The sequence below is a fragment of the Musa acuminata genome, chromosome BXJ3-11 (genome assembly GCF_036884655.1).
Source record: "Musa acuminata AAA Group cultivar baxijiao chromosome BXJ3-11, Cavendish_Baxijiao_AAA, whole genome shotgun sequence".
Classification (NCBI taxonomy): domain Eukaryota; kingdom Viridiplantae; phylum Streptophyta; class Magnoliopsida; order Zingiberales; family Musaceae; genus Musa; species Musa acuminata.
Window position 1 is genome coordinate 25,573,949 of NC_088359.1, and position 26,235 is coordinate 25,600,183.

A 26,235-nucleotide genomic window follows, 5' to 3' on the forward strand; every position below is an offset into this window, starting at 1 on the left:
TTGAAATAAAATTATAATTTAAAATTTTTTGATTGAAAAATATATATTAGAAATGTACTTAAGAATACGAGTAAGCAACTAAATCAATTAGTAAAAGAAAAAGTATAAAGAGAAATATAAATTAGATTTATATTGGTTCGATTGTCCCAACCTATGTCTACTTTCGATTCCTCTTTCCTCGAAGCCACTAACTTTCACTGCTAATCTTTCTTTCAATGAGCGAAGATAAACTATCATTGTTATGACTTTTTCTTCTTTTCACATGTTTAGAAGATAACCTTAATATATCTCTTTTATAAGAAAACAGGTTTAGAAGATAACCTTAATATATCTCTTTTATAAGAAAACACCATACCTCCCATAGAATGACCTTTAAACTTAAGGAGAAAAAGACTCGACACTTTTTAAAAGGGTTTGCACACTTCAAATTATAAAGTTTTCATGCTTTCACCAAGCAAACATGAGTGTGATATTTATAGACCCCAAATGACTTTAAAAATAAAGTAAAAAATTTAAATCCTTGGGTTTTCGGGATACTGACGGTACTATCGCTTGCGTCGGGTAGTACTATCGCCATACAAAGCCTGGGAACTTAGGCTCTGACGACACCATCGCTTACTTGGGCGGTACTACGACGTGGCAGAGCTTGGGAACCTAGGCTCTAGTGGTACCACAGCTTGTTTGAGCGGTGTTATCGCTTGACAGATCTTGAGAATCTTGACTCTAGCGATACCCCAGCTTGCTTGGATGGTACTATCGTTGGGATTCTTGAAAAAGTACAATTCGTGTTTTTCAACTCACAAGCGATACCACCACTTGGGCTTGACGATACCACTACTCAACCTAACCCAACCCCAGGTCATTAAATTGGCCTTCCAAAAGGCCCAATTCGATCCTGGTTTAAGCCTAATAGATTCTTAATCAAGTTGGTATCGTTACGCCCCAAAATCAATTTAATTAGACTATAAATGATATCAATTAAGACTTAACAACTCTAATTATAATTCGACATATTATATGTTTATCCGGCACTTCGTTCGAACCTCCGACGCATCATCCTTTCCTTCGACGTATTGCCCGATCTATCGACATGTTGACCTCCCACAACATCTGATTTTCTTAGCGTAATACCCGATCCTTCTGGCACGATGCTCGAACTTATGGCACAGAGTCCATCATCCGATATATCGACAAATCCTCCAGCTCGACTTCCAATCTTTAACACGAAGCTCTTTGGCCAATGTTTGATTCTCCTATTTTAACGATTTGTTTTTCAATAATTCAAGTCATGATCGAAGTTTCTCCAACGTTACTTATCTCAAACGCTTATTAGTCTATAAACTCATCAATCAATTTTATTATCAAAATTCAGGATTCAACAATTATAATGATGAATGAGATCAGAGGTAATTCAATATACCCATGATCAATATATTATATTGAATTAGATTAGGGGTTGATCCAGATCAAACCAATTCAATAGAAAAGAATGTGATGATAAATTGCCTTGATGTTGTTTAACATTGTTAAAAGAATGATAATTCATCCAAATGAAATAAATAAAAAAATCTAAATAAAACTAATTATGAGGATATAAAAAATAGTGGAGATTTTTTTGGAAAAATTCCTTGAGTTTAAACAAAGTAATATTTTTAATTAAAATAAAATATATTTATATCTTTACTAATTGATATAAAATTGCTTGATAAGTCACTTACCAACCTGAGAAAAATGCCAGCCAAATATGTGTTGTAACCTAAATATAATTTACACCCTGTCAAGAAACGCGTCGAACCATACGCGCCTCAAGCCAAGTGGGCTCCGCAGCTACCCAACCACTTCTCCGGTACGGTACGGTTCGGGTACGTTAATAGATCATATACAAGCGATCCATTGCGGTCCAAAGATAGCTTAAGTCGGCGTGTTCACGTCGCTCCCGTAGTCGTATCCAGAAAGGAAACCCTTCTCGCTTTTTCCTCTCTCTGTGTCGAAAACCTCGAGTCCTCCTCTCCATCGGCGACTCGCGGAATCCTTCAGCAGGTCGGTGTCTCCGCGTCTCTCTCTCTCTCTCTCTCCCCCTTCTCCTCGATTCCATCTCAATCGGGCTTTTCTCCGTGCCTTTTACCCTTCAGATTTCTTGATTCGTGGTGGAGTTCGCTTTGTGCCCATCGATTGGGCGCTAATTTTGTGAGATTTGTAAGTGGTTCCACATCTCTTCATCGCTTGGTGAATTCTAGGGTTTCGTCGCTCCTGGGTTTGTTTCTTGCTTTCGCCCCCTTTTCGATTTCTAGGGTTTCTTTTGGTCAGTAGTCGGATTTTTTTGGGATTTCCTCACGTTATGGCTGCTGGTCGACATGGTGGGTACCGGGATCATGAGTTCAGGGACCGGGAAGCAGATGTAGAGGTCTCCAGGAGGAAGAATTATTATCGGGATCGGCTCCGTGATGGGGCTCGCGATAGGGACCGTGATCACGGTGGCCGGGATATGCGTGATAGGGCTAGTACCTGGCAAAGAGGCATCCGGAAGATGGAAGCGGTGAATGGCTCCTGTCGCTCCCCCTTGTCGAGCAATTCCAGTGGCGGAAGCGGGAAAAGTCAGAAAAGGATTCGCCTATCTGCGAGAGATGTCGAACGTGAAGCTGGGGAGTTGTCTAGTGGGAGTGGATCGGATGATACTGAAGCACCTCTTTCAGAGGTCAGGGAGAATGGGACTCAGAATTATGAGACTGGTGATCCTTCCATGTCTACTGGGAAACGGAAATTTTCTCCGATTGTTTGGGATAAGGATGAAAATAAACAATCCACGGTTGTAATGTCCAGAGTTAAGAGCAGCAATCTCGAAAACGTTACCTTGCCTCCACCGCCTCCATTGCCTCCAAATTTCATACCACCACGGTCTATTACCATTGTTCAACCGTCTGTTGGGGATACATTGCCTTTAGATGCAGATGTCCATGTAGACTCAGCTCGGGAGCATCTGCTGAATAATAGTCAGGAGACCACGTTGCTAGATGACTATGAAAAGGAACTTTCACCTGCTCGGAGTATTTCTATTTCCAGATGGGCAGACGGAAACTATACATTCCACGATGCTGAAGATGAATATTTTGAGGATGCTGTGCCCAAAAGAAGAAAGACTGTCTTATCTGATTCTGAAGGCCAAAAATCGCAGGAGACACCTACTCCTGAGCTAGGTGAGATTATCATGAGAGAAGATTCTGTAGTGGCTTTGTCTAAGTTGTCTGATTCAGAAGGAGAGGATGGAGATGATGACCAGGGGGTTGAGGTAGATAGGAATGATTATATGGTGGCCAATGGCAATGAGTCTAATGCAGACACAAATGATCAATTGTCTGAAACCGACTCTGAATCTGAGGACATTAGGGCCAAGATGTCAGAGCCCAGACAGCCACCCCAAAGATGTATAAACATGCTCCAAGGTTGTAGAAGCGTTGATGAGTTTGAGAGGCTGAACAAAATAAATGAAGGCACGTATGGTGTTGTGTACAGAGCAAAGGATAAAAAGACTGGGGAGATAGTGGCACTGAAAAAAGTGAAAATGGAGAAGGAGAGGGAGGGATTTCCACTGACCTCACTTAGGGAGATAAATATTTTGCTTTCTTTTCATCATCCTTCGATTGTGGATGTTAAGGAAGTTGTAGTTGGTAGCAGTCTTGATAGTATTTTTATGGTTATGGAATACATGGAACATGATTTAAAGGGGCTGATGGAGACCATGAAGCAGCCATTTAATCAGAGTGAGGTAAAATGCTTAATGTTGCAGCTGTTTTCAGGTGTCAAGTACCTTCATGACAACTGGGTACTCCATAGGTACTCTCAGATTCCAGTTTTAGCATTTATTGCCGTGCTTTTGCCTCTATTTTTGTTTGTTAAATGACTTCTCCTTCATCTAGGGATTTGAAGACATCAAATATTCTGTTAAATAATCGTGGAGAGTTGAAGATATGTGATTTTGGTTTGTCTCGCCAATATGGCAGCCCATTGAAGCCATACACTCACTTAGTGGTGACATTATGGTACAGGTATGTGACACTTTAATCTGTGTTCTTACTTCTTAAGGTTGTTTTTACTCATCTGTTTCTTGTTTTATGGGGATGGTGGTGAGTGATTTTGTAATATCTGTTATTATCTTAGTTGTTAGAGCAATCAACTGCAATTGCTTCCAAGTTGCATCGGTCTTCATCTTAGCTCTCATACTCCACTTTCTTTTTTATGATAGGTCACCTGAACTACTATTAGGAGCTAAGGAGTATTCAACTGCTATTGATATGTGGTCCTTAGGGTGCATAATGGCCGAACTTCTAGCAAAGGAACCCTTATTCAGTGGAAAAACCGAGTTTGATCAACTTGACAAGGTTTTCCTTCACCTCCTAAAACAGCTATTTCTCATTTGTGCAAACTTTGAATATGTAGTTGTTTATCTACTCTAATGTAAAATGTTTTCTTGCAGATATTCAGGATGCTTGGTACACCCAGCGAAAAGATTTGGCCTGGATTTTCTAAATTACCTGGTGCTAAAGTTAATTTTGTCAAGCAACCGTAAGTCTTAAGTCCTGCATTTCCTTGTTTGGTTATTGCATATATCATTAATTTCTAGTCTCGTTATTCACCTTCATTCTCATCATTAACACCATGCTTTTCCAGGCCTCGAGCTATGGATGATCATGCCTAAGCTTTATGGCTTGCTTTGGTGGCACTAGCACTTAGGTGAAGTGTCTTTGATAATTTTAATTCATTTAGCAAATTGTTTCTCCATCTTGCAGGTATAATAAACTACGAGAAAAGTTTCCTCCCATTTCTTTTTCTGGACATCCAACCCTGTCTGAAGCTGGAATTGACTTGTTAAACAAACTTCTGACATATGACCCAGAGAAGGTAAATATTAAGATCTTGAATCAGGTTTCTTGCTGAAGAAAGATCTCATCTTGCTAATTTTTCAGCTGACAAATGTTTGGTGGCTTATTTTTGGATGCAGCGAATAACAGCGGAGGCTGCTCTTAATCATCAGTGGTTCTATGAGGTTCCTTTGCCAAAGTCAAAGGATTTTATGCCTACTTTTCCAGCTCAACATGCTCAAGACAGGTGTCCAAAGCTGCTCAATAAACAAATTTTAGGGCTTCCTTGTATCCAGTCATCTGTGACTCATTTGGATCTTTGTTTCATTTGATATCAGGCGTCTGCGAAGAATAATGAAGAGCCCTGATCCACTTTCAGAACAACGGAAGAAGGAATTGCAACAGGCTGAACTAGGTGTTTCTAGTCTCTTTGGTTAGAGGATAAGTACAAGACATTTCTGGTGGTCTTTGCTGTGAGTACCGAGTAACCCCTGCATATTTAGTCAAGGATCCTTGTTCAAGAATTACTTAGGTGACATTGTGCAGCTTTGTTAGCGTCAGGCAGTGGTTGACAATGTTTAGCAGGCATCACTTTGGTGTGGATGGTGATAAAGGATACTATTTTCCTTTTTCCATCAAAACGATACCTATATCAAGGAAATTTTCACTTAAGCAGCAGTAACGATAAAGCTCACCCTTTATGTTGTGGATATTTTATCTCGGTATGACTAGTTCCATAGGAGATTTGTACATGTAACAAATTTGTTATTGGCACATTGTAAATGTTGCTTATGATGACTGGATTAATACCAATTATTAATTGAATGTTGACTATGCTTTCGTGAAACTATTTTTGATCGGTCGTGCTGTGTTTGCAAGAGTTAGCTGGTTGATGCGGTTGGAGATTGTTGCTTTTAGTAACCAAGGAAAAGGTCAAAACTTCGTACTCAAAAGGTAATCCTCTGCCTGATGTTTTAAGATAGGAGAAGAATGGGTTTTCCATCTTTATTGGTACAGTTTTGACTCATGATTGTAAGCAAGATAATCCTTTCGTATGCATATGCTTATGATCTGATACTTGAAGGCTTGTTCAGCTTTATGATTGTAAAATATTTTTGTCCATCAATCCTGCTGCTTTCCAATCAATAATGACCTATATCAGTTGAAAATTTTTATTGTAACTACTAAACCAAACCTGTAAATTATTCGTCAGAAGGAACATGCATGCTTTCTCAGAGCTGATTTGATCTTTTATGGGTTGACATTGTCAACACTGAAACAGAGAAATATAACATGTAAGTTTTACATGAGGATTTGTATTTCTGTGGAGCTTATGGTTCATAATTGAGTACATAGTTGGTAATTTATGAATTTGACTAATTGCATATGATGTGGTGTATGAGAAACCAACATGGTTTGGTTACCAAACAGAATATGAGGAATGTGTTTCCACTTTAGTGGTTGAAATTAATGAAGTTGCAATAGAGGATTCAACAAGTAAAAGTTGGAAAGTGGTAAAAAAAAAAAATTGGGGCATTTTTAAAAGCAATGACTTCATGAAACATGACAGCTAGAGTACCGGACCCTGTTAAGAACAATGCTCTATGCAAATATTGTTATTGTTATGGATGTTATATTCATGTGAATATATCTGCCATAGTTTTAAAATGCTAGTTTAGTCAATAGACTGCACCGTATATACCATAGCCGGTGGCAGTATGCTGCTATTCGCATGTTGTGGCATTTGCAGCTGCATAAGTGAGTCTCTTCACATATACGATGGAATGTAGTTCTGTTGTATAATATTATATATTATATTATGTGCCTTCAACTCTGCTCAGGTGCTAACATATATTGTAGAGGTTTCAACTATCTGCCTGTTACTCTGGTAAACATATTTCACATATGGCCTTTATGGTCTTTATTTGAATTCTGCCAGAAATTCTGCCACTTTTTGGATAACACTGGTTTACACAAATTCATTACAGATTACTTCAATCTCGGTATGTTCATTGCACACATATATATGAATATGTGTCTGTGTGTATATGTGGTCGATTTAGTTGTTATATTACTTGGCAATCGACATGATTATTTTGGTTACTATCTCCACTCAAATGAAGCGGTGCTTTCTTGCAGATATAAGCTAATATTCTGTATGATTTTATTTGATTTGTCAGGTGTGGTGGTGTTGTGATGACTCTTTTGAGTGTGGGGATCGAGAGTGGTGGGCTTTGTTATAGTGGGTATTCCTATTAAAGCATAACTCATCGTACTGGGCACGATTTTATATTTGGCTTTCCCCTGGTACAACTTTATTTTCTTTGAAAACTTTTTTTTTTTTTTTTCGTTGGCAATCTGATTGTTTGTTGAAATATCATCATTCTTGTATTTGAGTTATTTCCAATTTTTCGGGTGGTTCCCAGTCAATTTAATTTCCAATCAATTTCTTGATGCACTTACACAACAAGATAGGCAATGACCAAAGAGTTGTAGTTGTGAAGGATTAAGGATATGATGCATACAGGCGAGACATTGAGTGCCGTATGCTTTATGGGGGATTGTGTGCTTGGCATGTGGTAAAAACCCTTCTGGATGCTAATAATTTAGCTACTTGGATGGTGGTCGCATTTAATTCTTTTTCTTACTGCTTTGTGCTCCTTAGATTATGCGCCTATGAGATCTATGCGAAACATGTTAGAGAGGGGAGGGGGAGATGTGGTACCGACTGTGTTCTTTTACGAGTTGTTTGTTGTCGAGGACGTTTTAAAGTGGTCTCCGTAATATGCTGTTTAATTTCTTCGAATGGTCCAACGACAAATTAAATGCCAAGTGCTTTGGTCTAGAATGCTATTGTGGAAGTCTGAGGTCTATGGTTATTTGATAGTGGTCTTGTAGCTTATCGAAAAGCGTTATATAGGGTTGCTCGGTTGGTCCTCTGGTCCGTCCTTTATTCTTGTAAAGAATAAAAGGGAAAAATAGTTTTATGATGATTGTTTGTTTATATTCTTGTAGTGAACTATCTCTGATGTGAGGAAGTGCGGTGCAACAATACACTGTTCGGTAAAGCTGGTAATCTGAAATATAACAGTGCAAGACGTCTGCGCATCTTAAAGGTGAAGCTGATCATTTTTTTTTTTAATTACGACGGCCAGTAGCAACAGTTTGCATTCAGTTTATTATATTTTGTTTTGGCAACGTTGCTGGAGAACTTCGACAACGTATTTTGCTGGAGAAAAAGGACTTCACGGATCAGAAAGGCAATTTATCTCGATAGGGGCATACATTTGTTTTAGGTATGTAGCGTTATCCAACTTCACAATACTTTCTCTCTCCCTCTCTACATTTTTTTTTTTAATAAGGTTATGTCGCTTGAATTATTATCCCATGCAGCTACATGCCTTTTTCTATTCTTAAGCTCTTTTGTTCTCCCCCCCCCCTCTCCCTTTCCTTCCCTTTAGAAGGCGCTTAAGAATTAATGGAAAGGCAAATGAACCTATAGGTTTCCTTTTCTACAGTCTGCCCATAGAAGATATAGATTCGAGAGTTTCTGTCTAATTTCTCTGCCCATCGGCAACAACAGAAAGGAGATAATCGCTTGGCAAAAAGGAGAGAGAGAGAGAGAGAGAGGGATGCTTGTTCAACGAAGGAGACGTGTCAGTGTGAGCAGGAGCATTGGTCGGTGGCAGACGCAGCCTTGTAGCTACGTTCCCATTGGTCCGTCGGCGGGGCCTCAGCATGCGGAGCGTGGCGAGGGTGCTTCTCTCTCTTGTCCCCCTGGATCTGCTTCAGGCCATGTTTCAGCGCCGGCACCAACGCCTCCATGCACTCGGCAACCGCGTTTGGGTTCCCGGGCATGTTGATGATCTAAAGATGCCAACAGAATCTCATCAATAGAAGTCAAATCAAAAAATTGGTTTCTGCTTGCTGACGCATGGAGAACATGTGAAAGGGAATTTAGAAACAATGGTTTCTAAATATAATTAACTACTATTAGTAGAGTAAGATTAGGAGGAGCATTACTAATGTTGATCCTCTGATCCCAGCTGCAGCCCGTGAAAGCATCGCGAATGGTGTCACCTGTTTGCCCCAGCCCAGTGAAGAACACCATAGTTAGACAGACGACTTCAGGACAATATCCAAAATAAATCAAGTGTAAGATATCTGAACTGTATCAGACAACACTATGATCACCCGATAACAGTTCAATGTAATGTCATCATGCAACACTATGATTTCCACAACACTGATGAAAACAAAAGATCCCTGATAGCATCGGATACCTTACCTTGAGACTCTCTTGAAGCATCACGAATGAAAGACCAGGTGTTTCTTTCTGGATCACCGCCTTTGTAGCCTCAGGTGTCACATCCCTTGGAGTACAGCCAGTGCCACCTATCACAGAACAAAATAAAGATGACGAGAAATGATGCATGAACATGAAGGCTTCTTGACGCTTGAAAAAAAGATTGTCACCTAAAGTAAGAATGAGGTCAACTTTATCGATATCACTCCATTTAAGTAGGGTGTTCTTGATTTTGTCAACTTCATCAGGAACCACAGCTGTTGCTACCACATGGGCTCCTCCCAGCTTTTCGGATAAAGAGTTCACCACGGAAACTGCCCTTGGACCACTGCAGCCATTGAAGTTAACGGATTGTCATCACTGCCGTACAAAGTAAGAGTCTAACACTAAGTCCTCTCGATTGGAGATAATAGTGGTCAACATTATCGCTCAAGGAGTAATCTAGGGTATTATATTAAACATGAGACTGTCTCTCTTTCCTAATAGGAAACTCTTATTTCATAACGATTCATAATAGCCTCATAACTAATAAAGCATGGGATTTAAAAGAACTAACTTGCACAACGATACACACACACACAACTGAATATATGGAGCATTCACATTTGCTCAGTTGGCTTCTCTTGCACAGAGCAATGGTGATTTTTCCATATTTCATTTAGCATCAAATTTGTGACCACATTGAGCTACTGATTCAATGAGGTGTATCAAGATGCATGTTCTGCAAAAGGAACATTTAAAGCAGCTAAAGCCAATGTTTAAAAAGGTTCATGGAAGACTTATACAGAAGCTTTAACAACCGTAAATATGTGAACATAACCAACTAAACAAACAAACACTAACTAACAAAAAAAAAAAACCCTATTTAGCAAATCAATATTTTTGGCCTTTTTTGTGCAGCATGGAAAAAAAACAACCACAAAACATGCTCAGCATGAATCCAAACAAAACACTTGTGTCATCAGTGTGTCGAGAACTCTAATTTCACAACCCAAACTAGATTCTGTAGAGGCCTCTACAAATTTTTTCCTCATAAAAGCCTCATCATAAAGTTACTTAGTATATTTTTAATTTTGGCAATCATCCAGACTTAGAAATGGTCAGTCACATATTATAAAGTCTATGGAATGCTGACTCGATTTCAAGACCACATTAGAGACTGCACGGGTAAACCCTCAAATATATGTTAAGGAGCACAAATGTAGCTATAAACTTCATGGAGAGAGATATATGTGAGAATTTGGCATCCTTTGTATCAGAATGCCTTGTGTGCCACAAGTATATCTACCTTTTTTGGATGGTTAATTGATCCCAGTTTGACCTTCGCTTCCAGGCTTCCATGTTTTAGCTGATTATATTTAAGAATGAATAGGTAGGTTATCTTCATATCATATATGAAGTAGAAAGTATGGTTTTAATTCTTCAGAAGAATCAATTATCTGACCTCTGCTTCACTGTTGTTGTATGCAGAAAAGAAACCATGATGAGTTGGCACGAGATGACCATCTATTGAACTAAATTTAGCAAATAAGTGTTTCAACTCTCATGAAACATCATCTAACAATTCAACTAATCAAAATATCTCTATGTTTTCATTATACCATCAATGAACCGTTCCATCAGTTTCTTAACCAAAATATTCATTGAATGACGTTGTCCATTGCTTATAAGTGAATTCATAAATTAGTATTTCACATAACCTGTTCATCCAAGAGAAGAAATTCCAGTAAAACGATAGCCAGTGTCTTAGATAGTAAAAGTACAGAAGGAATTCTACTGGTCTGAAAACAAGCATATATATCAACCAACAAAACAAAAATTGATGAACTATATTTGTCACATTATACACTGGTGACAGAATGAACAACCCTGTGGTCTTTTTTCAACAGTCCTGAGAATCCAAACATTTCCTTTTAATAATGAACACAAATAAAACCATTCCGCAATTTCATTATTGTTTAAATAGATAAAAAAAAATCAAACCAAATATTAACCAACATTTCCTTATATGTAATTAGAGCTTTTTGCCTTATATGTAATTAGAACCTATCCACAATGTATTAGGCTACACAATTATGAAGACAACCAAGAATGCAGTAACAATGATTTATATATCACCATGAGAGTAAAATATAGCCTTTAGTTCAACAAAGGCGACAGCGTACCTCCTATCAGGGCCACTGCCAGATGAAACAGTGTCACTCACGGTAAGAATGGCTACTTTGACCATCGATTCTTGAGATGCAGCTGTGGGTTGTATCGCAGAGGATTGTGTATCAGGTCCATGCTGCACTGACAAGGAAGCCATACTATCAGTCAGCTTACTCATCAACAAGCTGCTAATGTCAGAGATTAGTATGGCTTGAACAGAATTTCCATCTTCAAATATCTGGCCTGTTGCTGGCAACTCTAATAATGCATTTGCAGACTTCAAACTTAAAAGGCGGCTACTCATTTGTTTTCCAGTGCTTTCAGCAATGAACCTATATGGGAGAAAATATCATCTTGATCTCCGAGGGCAATCTGAATTTGCTTTTGTACTTGCAATAACATAAACCATTATCAGTTCTTACCCAGGCCTGCCAGATCCATCATCGAGCTCCCATCTTATTATTGCACAATGATACTCTGGGCGATAGGCGTCTGATCTTATAGGCTGTGCAATCCGGGTGTGCACTCTGCATATTTCAGCTTATGTATCAGTTGCTGGGAGAAGAGGCATCTGAAACAATGAACAAGAATCATCTCGAATTTCACTTGTTGAATGGAAATTTTTCTATTCTTATATCTCATGTACCTCTAGTATGAATCCCACACATCCTTTGTGGTCCAAACACAAACCTTAAAGTTTTAAGGGTCTGATCAGGATTACTTCTGTACAATAATTCTAGAATACTATAACCCATGAAAAATACAAAAAAAAAAAAAATCCAAACACTAAGCAAAATAAAAAAGCCAAACATAACAAGAATCTCATCTTAATATTTCTTTTCCATTATTTTCTTTAAGAACTCAAACAAAGACTAAAACACAAAATGATAATCAGTAATAATTCAAAAAAGAAATTAGAAGAAACTGCCAAATAGGACTTTTTGTAAAGAAGCTTCCTTGCAAGATCAAGCTGAAGTATGAATTCTTTTTGACTCATGCTAGTGATAGAATGATTTTAACCCTAACAAACCAACAAAAGAAAAGGATGATCTTAATCAAGGTTTAGGTGCTGCACCCACCACTTACCCTCTGCACAAGGTTCTAGGTGCTGCTAACTCACCTGCTTTAGTTATCTAAGTCTCTAATATGCCTCTAGTGTGACCACTACATCCATTTCTACAGGCACCACTGCTATTGCCATCATTGGCTGCAACCATTGTCATCATATTCACCATTCCTACCATCACTGCTATCACCACCTTCTCTATTGCCAAAACCAACCCCACCACTTCCACAGCTATCAACATCACTACGACCATCGCCCCAACCAAACCATCATAATTATTGCCAAAGCTACTGTCATTACCACCATTGCTCCACTACTTTAACCACCAGCACTTTTGTCGCTGCAACCATCAACATTATTGACACCACACACCATTGTTGTATCCATTATTATTACCATCATCAAGGGGGAAAGGTGTGGATTTCTTCCAATGTTTAGTTGGAGGTGAGGATGGGGATGAGGAAGAGGAAGAGGAAGAAATATATGCTCTATAAACAGCAACTGAACAGCATGATGAAAATATATGTTCTATAAACAAAGGTATCACCAACTGATCATATGATAAAGTACAAATACCTCAAGTAGTATATTTCGCTGTTCAATTCCATTTAAATGATCTATAGACTAAATGAAGCTAAAAATCTCCATACACCCTGTTGACAGGGACTATTAGCATAATGACACCATGAAGAAAACACCTTACTTTACAAGTTTAGTGAACATAAAGCACATGGCCTACATGAAGACTATAATCTAAGATTCTGAAATAGACAGGAGTTAACAGTAATTTTGATGTGGCATGCACGTGCTTGGCTAAACATGTAGGAGCTATCTCTATTGAGACATCAGAAACATCCAATAATTAATGCATTTTTGACAAGTGATAAGTCTCCTATACACGTAACGAAAATTTCTTCCTAATTTTTTTAAAAAGCATGTAGTAGCTCAAGGCCTAAGTGGCTTTTAGACAATAAAAGCATTTTTAACATGTACAGCACATGCTGGCTTATATACAAATAGCTTCATGATGAGAATCAAACAAATCTCAGAGAATCTTTAGTTTCATTGTGAAGAAAGTTTCACACACCATGAGATTAAATTATATTGCAAAGAATGGATGAATAATGACCTCTGAAGCTGAGGATTTGCCCAACCAGAAAGATGTCGTATTGCTGGCACCGCAAAAAGATTGAAGCAAACAAGACAACTCACAGGGTTTCCAGGAAAACCAAAAGCAAGGACAGGTTTTGACAGTTTAATATTTTTTGAATTAGTAGTGATCTGAGCAAATGTTAACGGCTTCCCAGGCTTCATGAAAACCTGCATGAGTACACATATAAATCGAATAGTGAAACACAGACAAGGACTATATGACAACAAGCTTTTTGAAAATGCCTGATGAAGAGGTCCTAAATTCATATAATACAAGGACATGAAAAATGAGTAACTCACAATGATAGGAGGATCCACCAGAATAGGTGAAATAACAAGTTTGCATGCAAAGTAGTTGGTATGAGAGCAGAACCTTCTAGAAATTGGTGTATCAAAAAGTTGTGTAAAATGGTTGTCGCTTGCGACAGAGTTAGATGGTCTACATTGATGTAATCACCAAAGACTATATCAGGTTTTTGGATTAATGTACCTAAGGCTCCTGATGCTAATACTCTCACTGATTATTTTCTTAGTTCCTGTACTACATTCAAGAGAAAATGTGGGAATCATATACTAGGTTATACTATACCAAATATTATAAAGCAAGCACCTCTGTAGATTCATTCTCGTGTTTTGGCATTACACAAAAAAATGTAATATAACTTAACCACGGTTCTGTCTTAAGCCTAAACAGTTGACACCTAAAACATATAACCAAAACACGAAAAGGGACTTAAATATCAAGGACTAAGTCAGCAGGTGGAAAAAAAAATCATAAACAAGTCACAGCCTACCTTTTCAAAGTGAATGTTCCCTATTCTTGCTAAGCAGGGTTTGACAAAATCTCTATCTCCCATAGAAACACCACCAGAAGTAAAAAGCATATCAATGTCAGAAGCAATAGCTGCATCAAAAATCTCGGTAAGACTGTCTTCCTTGTCACTAGCAATCCCAAGATCAACAGCTTTACAATGCTGCTGAGTAGCAGCTGCCATTAGCATTGCACGGTTAGAATCTCGTATCTGCAAAATGGAACAGACAATCATAAAAACTGTGTAGGCCCAGTATCATGGTAAAACTAGTCATTATCAACCAATGGAGCCTATGATTGAAAAGAATGTTACATTGAAAGGCATGTTATAACTAAAATGATACCTGACCACGACTTAGATATTTAGTTTCTGGTTCTACTAGCTCATCTCCAGTAGAAAGCACTCCTACAGTTGGTCTAGGGTACACCTGCAGTCAGATGACAAGCCCAGGCTAAGGCTCTTTTAGTTCATTGTATACAGTCAAAACTTTACAGCACTAGCTACCTTCACAATTGCGACTCCTACAGTGGCAAGCAGACCAATCTCTGGACTGCCCAATTGTTCACCTGCCTTCAATACCATGGTATCTTTCTCAATGTCGCAACCCTGTCAAGTTCAGTAAAAGAACAGATTACGGACAGATGTTTGGCTCAAATAGTCTGACGAGATATATCATGCCTTTTAGCGCTGGATATAAAAAATAAACTAAAATTACACAAACATAATTATGCTGTTCTCTACATAATCCTATCCTATGTACTAAGAAAATTTGCAACACATCTTCCAAATGAATGGAAACACACTTATTCATCTAAATAGCCATAGTTTTACACTAGAAGAGTAGGCTTACTGCATGCTTCTAGTTTTACAAGTATGGGCAATGATTTCAATCATTTCAACATAAGAAATAATAATAATATATTAATCAAAGCATATCACATAAGAAAAAATATTCCTTTTCACAATTTCCATAAAGAAAGAATTGGCATATAACCAGTGGGCGCCAAGATCCAAAAACGCCCGAGGTGCTAGGCGCTCGCTCGAGCAAAGCGAGGTGCTAAAATATAAAAATATATAATATAATTAATAAATATGATTATTTAAATAAAAAATATGTTATTAAATTAAGAAAATCAGGTACAAAATCATAATGTCATATTAATAAAAAGTCTTAAAAATCAAAACAATAAAATTTTACATCAAATCTATTGAGTTGCTCTGTACACTTGCCATTTATTCTGAAACCTAATAATAATTTTAAATAAATATAAAGTAATAGTATTAAAATCAAAATAATATGTTATTAATCTAATAAATAAAAATACTATTATTAGTATACAGTTAGCAGTATACTGTTAATATACCGTTAACAGTATAGTGAGAATAGTGTGAAAAGACCGAGGCTGCTGAGGCAACGACAACGGTAGCAGGCGACAGCCGTAGCTAGAGCGGGAGCGGCGAGCGACAGCGGGAGTGGGAGTGGGAGCGGGAGTTGCGAGCGACGACGAGAACGACGAGCGATAACGGGAGCGGTGACAGCAGCAGCAAGCAGTCGGCGAGCAGCGATTGTGGCAGCGGCGAGTAGCGATAGTAACGGTGAGCAACGACAGTGGCAGCGACAGCAGAGAGCAACGACAGCGGAGAAGAAATCTCGGCGACAAAATCGCGAGTGTTAGGGTTGGGGAAGTCAGGGAAATCGCGAGAGGGAGCCTGATATCGGTGATTTAATTGGTTCGATTGAACCAACTAAAGCACCGGAGACAAACTAGACCTAAAAATCTAGTTCGGTCACCTAGTTTAACCCAGGCGCTCCCGAAGCGCCCGATGCTAATATTACATGAATTATGTTTATATTACATGAATCAATAGCCTACAACTAAATAAATTTAGAAAATCCAATATATAATAATATACTGAACAGCACTACATCAGACTATTGTCAGTCTAATCAGTTCAACACAGACATACTTTTCAATGGCTTCACATTTCTTTTGATTTAAAATAACAACAATTCAGTCTTTTGTAATAGTTATTTCCCTAGCTAAAATTTAGGTCACCACACACTGGGATATCTCTTAAATCTAACTGTCTATCATGAAATAGCACTAAATCAACAGTAAGTCAATAACCAACCAGAAAGTATTCTTTTTAAACTGTTCAATAAAGAATTCTGATTCTCACCTTGATATAAGCAATTTGCTCTAAATTTTACTTGAAGTATAGGACACTATATAACACTAAATGTCTCCATGTAAATGTATCTATTACTTGAATATCCAAAAACAGTTTCATGATATTTGATCAAATACTTGTCCTGTATTTCATAATCTACGTAAATACATCTATGTTGTATTTTAATTAGTACATGTGAAGTTTTTGGTATCAACATGGAAGATTAAGTCTAGAGATCCATGCTTGATTTTTTTCAAGATCCAAGGACCATATATTGTAAAAGAAAGAACTTAATAAGAAAGTGGAAGAACAGGAACTAAAAGCTCCAATATAAATGTGATGTTGGTTTACAAAGTTCAACCACTACAGGACTATTTTACAGATTTTATAGGGGAATGTTCACTGTTCCACTGGAAAATAATAATAAAACCGAAGGAAGAAATTAAACAATAACTGGAAAGGAAGAAAAGATGACCAAAGAAAAAACTCTTATCAGTTAATTTATTATCAAATCATGCATTATCTCCACCTTTAAATAAAATTATTGGGCCTCAACTAAAGACATTTAAAAATCTAATTCTAAAATCTTCCTAATAACTTTGTTGAACATTGATCCTCAGCGTCTTGTCACGGACAAAATTGTGAACAGGGTGTTTCATGTAATGCTCATGTATGTCCGTGTCTTTTGGTTTGTTCATGCTTTACACAACATGTAGAGAGACGGTCGAAGGCTTAACAGTCCCAAGTTAGTTGAGTTTGGTGACCATTTTAGGCTTGTAAATAAAGGTTGTGTTATGTGGACATTTGTGTGAGATATCGGTTTGTAGTGAACCATTTTGGACCTTTTGTTGTGCAACTGTTCAGAACTTGTGAAGTCTGTTTGTAATTTGCATTGGTTATGAAGTATTTCCTGAAATGATTGCTTGTGGATCCCGAGTGAGGTGCTTTCTCTAACCCGTTTTCTCTTTTGTAGGTCCTAAGGGACCATAGGAGGTTTCGAGGATGCTGACCTTTGCGGACGGACACGCAAGGTGCCGCACTGTCACAGACAAACTTCTAAACAGGATGTTTGATGTAATACTTATGTATGTCCGTGTCTTTTGGTATGTTCATGCTTTGTACAGCATGTAGAGGGACGGCCGAAGGCTTAATAGTCCCATTTTAGTTAGGTTGGTGGCCGCTTTAGGCTTGTAAATAAAGGTTGTGTCATATGGACACATGTGAGAGATTTTCGGTCTGTAATGGACCATTTTACCCTTTGTTGTGCAACTGTTCAGAGCTTGTAAAAGTCTGTTTATAATTTGCATTGTCTATAAAGTGTTTTTCAGAAATGTTTGCTTGTGGATCCCGAATATGGCGTTTTCTCTAACCCGTTCTCTCTTTTGTGGGTCCTAAGGGACATGGGAGGCTTCGGGGAGGCTGACCTTTGCGGACGGACACGCAAGGGTGCCGCACGACTTAGGCAAAACCAACTAAGTCCGTGACAGCACGACTTAGGCAAAACCAGCTAAATCTGTGACATATGGTATCAAAGCGGGACAAGCACTCATAGAAACACTTGGCATGCAAACGTGGGGGACCTAACGGGGCTGCGTTAAGGGCAACCAGCACGCGCTACCGTTTGGGGGAAAGCAAGCATGGAGATATAGAAAAAAAGAGTCGCTCAGAGGAGCAGACATCTAAGATTGACATTCAGAGGAATGATCAACTCTTAGCGCAAGAGGCACCATGAGGACAAACAAGCTAGGAAGAATGCGTAGCGCACAAAGGTTGGGATGGCTGAATTTGAGCTACAGCTCAACGTTGGCAGCTATACTTGATGGTGCTCAAGGCAAGCGAGGCGCTTGGTAAAGGATGAGACCATGTAAGGTGGAATGGGTTATTCAGCGACTGAAAGAGTTGTGCAAAGCTCACAGAGGTGAGGGGAATTGCTAACTCGAAGAATTTAATACTCATGCAGAGGATTGTATGCGAACGATAGAGTGTTTGTGGCCATCCCAAGGTGACCGAAACTCGATGTCATGGAGCATTGAAACTTTCTCTTCAGCATGAGAAGGATATGTCCGTAGGAGGCTAAAGTGTGCAGTGAGTTAAGCATGTTGCTAGGCCTTGATGGGTGCAGCGGGGGCTGTATTGACGCGGAGTCGCAATCTAGCAAATGTGTTTGCAGGAGTCAGAACAATGCACAGTTTGTTCAGCAAGGCAGAGTAGTTCAAGGGGATAGTGGTCTCCGAAACTTTCAGAGTGAAGGAAGTAAAGAGAGAAGTTGCTCCAACGGAACAAATATCCAAGAGGGATAAGTCCTGACTCTCCAAAGGGAGAACCATGTGCAACGAACCGCACATGTTGAGGAGGAGTACCTCAAAACAACTTCATAAAGCTCAACGGACTGAGCGAGCGATGAGTCATCGCATGATCTCGCTTGAGATAATGCATTGGGGGAATGCATTGCGAAATCTTGTAGGGAAGCGACCTAAGGCAACATAAGATGAAGGTACACCTAGAGTCGATATGGAGATCGGACTCAACGAAGGGCTGACCCGTGGAATGGTGGGTCGGGGGCCATCATCAACTCAATGCAAAACAAGGAATGGAGCAACTTGGATGCAACTTGACAAAGTACCTAAGCCGAATGAAGGGAGCCATCATAGAAGATGGAACATGGAGCGGAGGCACAGAGCTTTTCTTGGACAGAGGTTAAGGACATGAACTCTTATAGAGGCAAGAGCGGGATCATGTCGTTTCATGGGTCCTTCATTCTAATGGAGCGGACTCATCTTGCATGATGCCAAAGACGAAGGGAGCTTCTGGGCACATGCACATTATCTCGGAGAAGCATTTGATGGAGGAACTAAGACGACTCAACTTGCGAAAGCAAAGTTGGGTTCAGAAGGCCTTGGCACGGGGCAAAAAGACGCGGAGGAGGGTACTCTTGAAGAATAAGTCACAATGCTGTCATTCATGTTACCATAAAGAATACGGTGCGCAGCGAAGATTGTGCTGGTAGGGGTAGAGGCCCAAGATCCAGATAATGGTGTACAAATTTTAGCAAAGTCGGTGAACTCTAAGAGCTACTAGGCGACGAACTGTCCTAGACCAGTGCTTCGTCTAGGTGCAACCCAAGAGCGGGTGGACGAAGGTCGATTTCCAAAAGAGCGAACATAATCAAAGGTGGAAGAGGCCCTGCAATGTGTTAGCAGAGGCCACACATGGAAAGATCACAATCCCAGTTCATCCCACAAGGATCAGAATGCAATGGAGATATCACCAGGAGGCGACATGGTGCAACGGATCATGGTGGAACAGTTCGTGCCAATGTAATACACACGAATCTTGTCCCGTGAGGGACTATATCATACAGAGGTATGATTGGGAGCTACTGGGAGCTCCACTTCGGTGAACAACACAACAACAAGAAGGGCTATGGATTCAAGGAGTGAAAGTCATGATACCGCAAAGGCGGGTCTTCCGTGCGTGCATCGAATTTTACATCGGATGAAAGACTTGGTCATCAGCATATGGGGGTTGTGTACCACCGAGGGAAAAGTTCGAATGCAAGTACAGGTGAGTCCCATGGGAGGGACTTGATCATGCGAAGGTATGATCAGAGCGATTAGAGAGTTGGATTGCTCCAGAACTCATATTCGTTTAAGGGAGCCCGGTAAGTTAGAGGACAAGGCCGAGTAAGCGAGCGTTGCTACCAAGAAAGCTAAGGAGAACAGAATCGATGCGAACCCCACAACATGATGGCAGAGGTCATACATGGGAGTTGTAGTCTGTCTTTCCATCGACTAAGGATAATTGCTTGGAGAACACAGAGATGTTGAAGCAGGAGGTCGAAAGGGGCGAGGAAGTAACGACGAGTCCAGAGGGACTTAGCTACCCAAAACAAAGCATCAGTTAGAATAGAGGCGGACTCGGAGGAGTGCCATAGAGACATATCTATCGATCGTGAAGAAAGGGAAGCAGATGTGAGGCGATGGATAGTAGGGCCATGGGTATGATAGCGCCATGGTACTATAGAGGCGAGACTTCCGTGAAGTTATCGATCCCTTGCTCTCATGGAGTGAGAGCGCTTGGTCGTGAAAGGGGCAAAGAAGGTGAAGCATGCGGAGAAAAACTCCAAGTACCAAGACAAGACTGAAGAGCAGAGGCCAGGGAACTTCGTAAGACTGGTGTCGACGAGCTTCTCATCAAGATAGCCGAAAGTGAAGGACTTCGGGTCATGCAAGAGTGCACGACCAAGGAACGAAGTAGGCAGTATGCGATGTTGTACCTTTGCTACTCAATGAAGTAGATGGCAGGGTTGATGGAGAAGACGGTACAATCCCAGAGGCGGCTAAAACTATTAGAGACTTACTCCAAGTTGGGGTGAAAACTTCTTGCATTCCAAAAGTTCGATGGCATTGAGAAGGTGAATCACAGTAGCTAACTCAGCGCACGGAGTGCAAACACTTCAAGTGCTTCAGAAGTGTGAGCAAAGAGCAGGCGAAGGCCAATAACCAGCTTGATGCATGGAGTACAACCCTCGAGGAGGCAAGAGAAGTCAAGTAACCTTTGCCTTCTCAATTCTTAAGAGAATGGGCGAAACCAAGTACCACAATCCTCTTATTTATCCAGCAGAGGATCTCTGCACAGGTTCAAAGACCCTTCGAAGATAATGAAAGACAATAGTTGTCAAATCCTCACCAATGGTAATCAGTACTACTGAGAGTAGATTATCCGCTTCATTTTTCAACAGAATATCAATAGAAAGCGGAAGTGATGCGAACTTACTTGGAAGTGACAACTAAGTGAAAGAAGAGTCGATGGACAAATTTTGTAGAGGAAGGACCCAAAAAACTTCAAAAAGTTTGCGAGGCGATGCTCATTAAAGCTCCAACAGGCATCCACCTAGTTCAAGCGACATGAGGCATTTGAGAGACTGATGCATACTAAGGATGGTCTTTTCCTTCATCTGAAGGATTCGTAGGAACCAAAAAGGATCAACACAACTCAACCAACCTCACACTAGAGTCATAGTCATTGGCGAGTTGAAGCTGTTTGGCGGATCAAAAGTTCGACTACTCAACAACAATGACGGAGAGCAGTTGGGAGCCAAGAGGCGCATTACAGCTGGAGCAGAAGATTGAAGACTCAGCAAAGGCGAGGAGTTGTAGTGTCGGCAGAGGCTTCGACGAGGACGTCGAAGGAATAAGTGGGGGATAATGTCATGGACAAAATTGTAAACAAGGTGTTTAATGTAATGCTCGTGTATGTCCATGTCTTTTGATTTGTTCATGCTTTACACAGCATATAGAGGAACGATCGAAGGCTTAGCAGCCCCAAGTTAGTTGGGTTTGGTGGTCATTTTAGGCTTGTAAATAACGGTTGTGTCATGTGAACACTTGTGGGAGATATCGATCTGTAGTGGACCATTTTGGACCCTTTGTTGTGCAACCGTTCAGAGCTTGTGAAGTTTGTTTATAATTTGCATTGGTTATGAAGTGTTTCCTAAAATGATTGCTTATGGATCCCGAGTGAGGTGCTTTCTCTAACTCGTTTTCTCTTTTGTAGGTCCTAAGGGACCATAAGAGGTTTCAGGGAGGCTGACCTTTGCGGATGAACACGCAAGGGTGTCACACGACTTAAGCAAAACCAACTAAGTCCGTGATAGTCTGTCGTAATTATATCAATGGTGGCTTTTTTTCTTTCATATGGTGTTATAGTAGCTGACGGTGCTGACTTATTGAGTTTTTAGGTTACCTTCCCTCTGAATATTATTTAGAGAGCTTGTTTTTGTGATTTGAACCCAATATGGTTTGGTACTTCTCCCTTTCCAGTTAAACTTACAGATTTGTAGGACAAAAGGATGTGAATTAGAAAATGAAGTGGATGGCCTAAAGCAAGGGCATAGAGAAACACAAAAAATGTAGTAATTCGAATGGCATTGAAAAGAGAAACAACAATGTCATTACACGAAAGCGGACAAATTGATGGTGTTCAAAGTCGGATGCACAGAGTATCTTTGGTACTTGAATCCAATGTAAGTGTCACCAAGCTGTTAAGGGAAAATTTAGGCAAACCGAACTAATCGATATTTCAGACCTTCTGTTTCACTTGTCTATAAAGTAATAATATTAAAACAAAACTGAATGACTCCAATTAATGTACCACATTACGAATGTCATTTCCAAGTGGTACTCCCACCAATATTCTGACCCTCTTTAACCCATCCACATTGTCTGTCACTTCTTCAGTATCCTCAACTTGCACAACTGAGTCAGCACCATCAGGTATTGGTCCTGAAGTAAACAAAATTAAGACATGTAATAAAAATTTACTATCATGCAGTTGCAGTAAATTGGTTAAGGATGAAAGTTAGAAGAATAACTACTACAGTATTCACAATGCCCCTCATGCTACCTAGATAAGTTTCTTACAAACATAAAATTAAAAATCTGGTTGAGGATTTCCATAAACAAATTGTTTTGTGAGGTTTCAAAACATGAGACAGAGTAGATAATTGAAATAATTGCAAATAGTTCCAGATACTCTTGGTTTTGGTCATTCTGTGCAAAAATTCCAGAAAAAAGGTTTCCACTTGAAGACACATTCATTTCGTTTTTTTTTTTCACTACACAACCACTTTCCATATTTTGGGTTGATAAATTGGGTAAAAACTTCTTTTCATACTTTAAGGAAAATTGGTTTTATATTTATTAAATAATTGCTCTACAAATGAAACGGGAAATATATGAAATTTAGATCATTCTGACCACTTCTGGCACAACAGAATTTTTTGTCATTCTTCCTGTTTGTATCACTACACCTTCAACCATAGATGTCCCTCCTGCCAACATCTCATCACATTCAAATCTTGGTGGGCTACATACACTTGTCAATCTCACAACTCTAAAGATCTCAAAAGTTGGTAAATCTTCCTCTCCATCAGGAAATTCCTTTTTTTAATTTTTTAGTCATTTTGATAAATTAGTCTGAGGTTTTATATCAGACCCATTAATCCATGAACGTTATGTATTTCCCTTGAACAAGTCATAGGTAGTTCTTATTTGAAGATTGTGTCTTGGATCCAACATCTCATCCAACAACTGTGCACTCTAACATTGATAGTTATGTATACCTCTGTCAATTTCACAACTCTAAAAAACTCAAACCTGGTACATCTCCCTTCCATCTGGATTTTCTTCTCTTTTATTAATTAGTGTGAGGTTTTATATCAGATTGAAATAAACTGCGAAAATAATGCTTGTTCCTTAAACGAGTCATATGTAGTTCTTATTTGAAGATTGCATCTTCTGGAGTATTTCGTTTAACCTACAGCTAATTTTAGAAATATATGAACTTTAAATATATCATGCAAATGCAATCGTTGCTTTATCATCCTTAGAATTTATCAGTTCCATATTCTTGGAATTTAGTCATAGTTAAGCATACTTTATAAACCTATGACAATCATGTAACAGTAGGGATTTACATCGCAGATATCAGCATTTTAATGTTTTATCAATTAAGAAGATGAAAATTTCAGCAAGAAAACTAACTAAAAAAATAAAAGGTCAACTTCTACTTGAAACTTTTTAGCACCAACCACAGCGACATCTAATAGAAACAGTTACGAACATCTAATAGACTTTCCGTTGGGCCAGTGGGATGCTGAACACTTGATACTTATGATGGTAAATCCAGGAATAGAAAACATTGTTGACTATTACCACATCCATTTAGACACCTAATTTGCCGGAAATCAAAATTGACACAAATTTTGGCACATGGAAATCAGAAATAGAAAAAAAAAATAGAAGGGAAAAGAATCAAAAGAAGAGAATCACCTCCGGTCGTCACATAAGCGACAGTTCCAGGAGTAACGACCACGCCCACACCATCATCGCCGGCTCTGGACTCCGTGATCACTGGATACACTCCAGGCCCGTCCGAAGCGACCACCGCATATCCATCCTGCAGCGCGAGCGAGCCAGTCTCAGATGAAGCACATGAAACTAAAGACTTGCAAAGGAACAACAACCGCAAAAGAGAAAGAGAGGAGAGACTGTTAAGCAGAGGCCTTGATGGAGGCGCGATAGGGAGGGAGAGGGTCGGGGGCGCGGACGTCCTCGGCGAGGATGAGCCCGAGGGCCTCGTGGAGCGGCACGGCCACCGGCGGCAGGCGCTCCGCCACGCTGAGGACGATGCGGAGGGCTTCGTCGACGGGTATCATCGGGGCGGGGCGGCGACGGCGTGGCGGCGTTGGGAGTATCTCCGCACCTTCGCTTCTTGTAGGCCTCGCCTCAAATCGATTGGGACCGTCCCCTTTTGATGTCACTGCGTGGCTATCTTCCCTTTTGTTTACTATTATTATTATTAGTAGTGGTAGTTGCGTAATATAATATACATATTATATATATATATATATATATATATATCGAAATTAATGATTTCGGTATTTATCTCTCTAAATGTAAGTATATCCCTACAATACTCAAGAATGTACGGATACAACATTGGAAATAATTTCCTTTACTTTGATCTTAATATAGTGTGATGTTGAAACTCAATTTGATATCAATAAAAGCATCCAAAAATTATAAAGAGTGTTTTAGGTATTTAATAATTATTTTTTAAGTTTAATAAGAATCATGATGTTTAGTACTTTCTATAATTTTATTGAGCCAAGATTGAGGAGGATGGCATATATGAATTATTTAAATATTTAGAGGAATATGTATGTAAATTTTAAACACTAAGATTTGGAAGGACAAATATATTATCTCAGAGGTAAAAGAATAAATTTATAAAACTAGTTAATTAGTGGTAGTATTAGTATTAGGATAAGTTTTCATAAATAACACTTTGGTATACATTTCACTTACAAATGTTTATTCATAAAATAATTACTACTTGATCGGAGGTAAGAGAGTACGATACATGCATAATTTGACGTACGATCGATATAATTTTATTAACCATAAGACTTTGACGATTCATAAAATAAGTAACTCCTCATGTCTAAGCGATGATCAATAATCATGTGAAAATCACTCTCATGAATCTAACTCCATTGTCAAAATTACCAAAGTATATTTAGTTTTTTAAACTATTTGAATCCTCTATCACATAAGTATGTGAAATTTGTTTGTTAAGAATCCTTTGTTAACCTTTTTTTTTTTTTTTTGACATTCATAACAAACTCAAAGCCCTTTCTCTCATTCAAAAAGAATATTAAGTCTCCATTTATAATCAAAATAAAAATAAATAAGTAAAAAAACATTTAAAAGTCAGAGGAGTTAAAAGATTGCAATAGACAAAATGCACTTAGTATAAATAAAATCCATTTCCTTTTCATTTTTTCATTTCGTATTTTTTTGACACTTATTTCATTTCTTCACGTTAAGTTGGTAGTGTAGAACTCTTTTGATTCATCCCATTGTTTCTGCTCATACCAAATGAATATGATCTATTTCAAATTTTGGAATATAAATAAAATTTGAATTAAAGTCCGATTACTTTCGTTCATCCTAAAAATATTCCTTCACTTATGCTAATATCATGTCAAAGCCGAACAAAGGTTGACTCCAAATATGAAACATTTGGAACATCCACCTTATGCTTTAATACTACTATCATGATTATTAGTAGATATTTTTAAATTAAATATATAATATAAAATACACAAAACATTTTAGTATTTTGAACATCATAGAACTCGAAGGAAAGGTAGTA

General features: G+C 38.9%; 2 protein-coding genes across 13 annotated transcripts; one reads left to right on the forward strand and one right to left on the reverse strand.

Annotated features, from left to right (window-relative positions):
• Positions 1-1,905: 1,905 nt before the first annotated feature.
• Positions 1,906-8,866, forward strand: LOC103971515 (cyclin-dependent kinase G-2). 10 transcript variants are annotated; one of them, XR_010502354.1, is made up of 13 exons: positions 1,917-2,040; positions 2,133-3,831; positions 3,915-4,043; positions 4,241-4,376; positions 4,472-4,560; positions 4,785-4,896; positions 4,997-5,103; positions 5,195-5,329; positions 5,738-5,810; positions 6,796-6,859; positions 7,037-7,163; positions 7,872-8,152; positions 8,440-8,866. XR_010502354.1 is itself a non-coding variant. In XM_009385547.3 (9 exons), the coding sequence occupies exons 3-9, from the start codon at positions 2,486-2,488 to the stop codon at positions 5,292-5,294; spliced, it is 2,019 nt and encodes a 672-aa protein (XP_009383822.2). In that variant the 5' UTR covers positions 1,913-2,040; positions 2,133-2,254; positions 2,383-2,485; the 3' UTR covers positions 5,295-5,703. The 10 variants fall into 10 exon arrangements, 5 of the variants coding, with proteins under 5 accessions (XP_018676234.2, XP_009383822.2, XP_065030852.1 ...); XR_010502353.1 differs by having other exon boundaries at positions 5,742-5,810; XR_010502352.1 differs by lacking the exon at positions 6,796-6,859.
• LOC135583614 (molybdopterin biosynthesis protein CNX1-like) lies at positions 8,332-24,840 on the reverse strand. 3 transcript variants are annotated; one of them, XM_065174781.1, is made up of 13 exons: positions 24,581-24,840; positions 24,348-24,474; positions 22,669-22,799; positions 14,848-14,949; positions 14,687-14,770; positions 14,326-14,553; positions 13,509-13,699; positions 11,736-11,840; positions 11,328-11,645; positions 9,333-9,490; positions 9,145-9,251; positions 8,880-8,936; positions 8,332-8,723 (listed from the first exon to the last, which is right to left on the reverse strand). In XM_065174781.1, exons 1-13 carry the CDS (start codon positions 24,731-24,733, stop codon positions 8,514-8,516), a joined length of 1,971 nt encoding a protein of 656 aa, XP_065030853.1. In that variant the 5' UTR covers positions 24,734-24,840; the 3' UTR covers positions 8,332-8,513. The 3 variants fall into 3 exon arrangements, with proteins under 3 accessions (XP_065030853.1, XP_065030855.1, XP_065030854.1); XM_065174783.1 differs by having other exon boundaries at positions 24,567-24,698; XM_065174782.1 differs by lacking the exon at positions 22,669-22,799 and having other exon boundaries at positions 24,567-24,696.
• Positions 24,841-26,235: the final 1,395 nt, after the last annotated feature.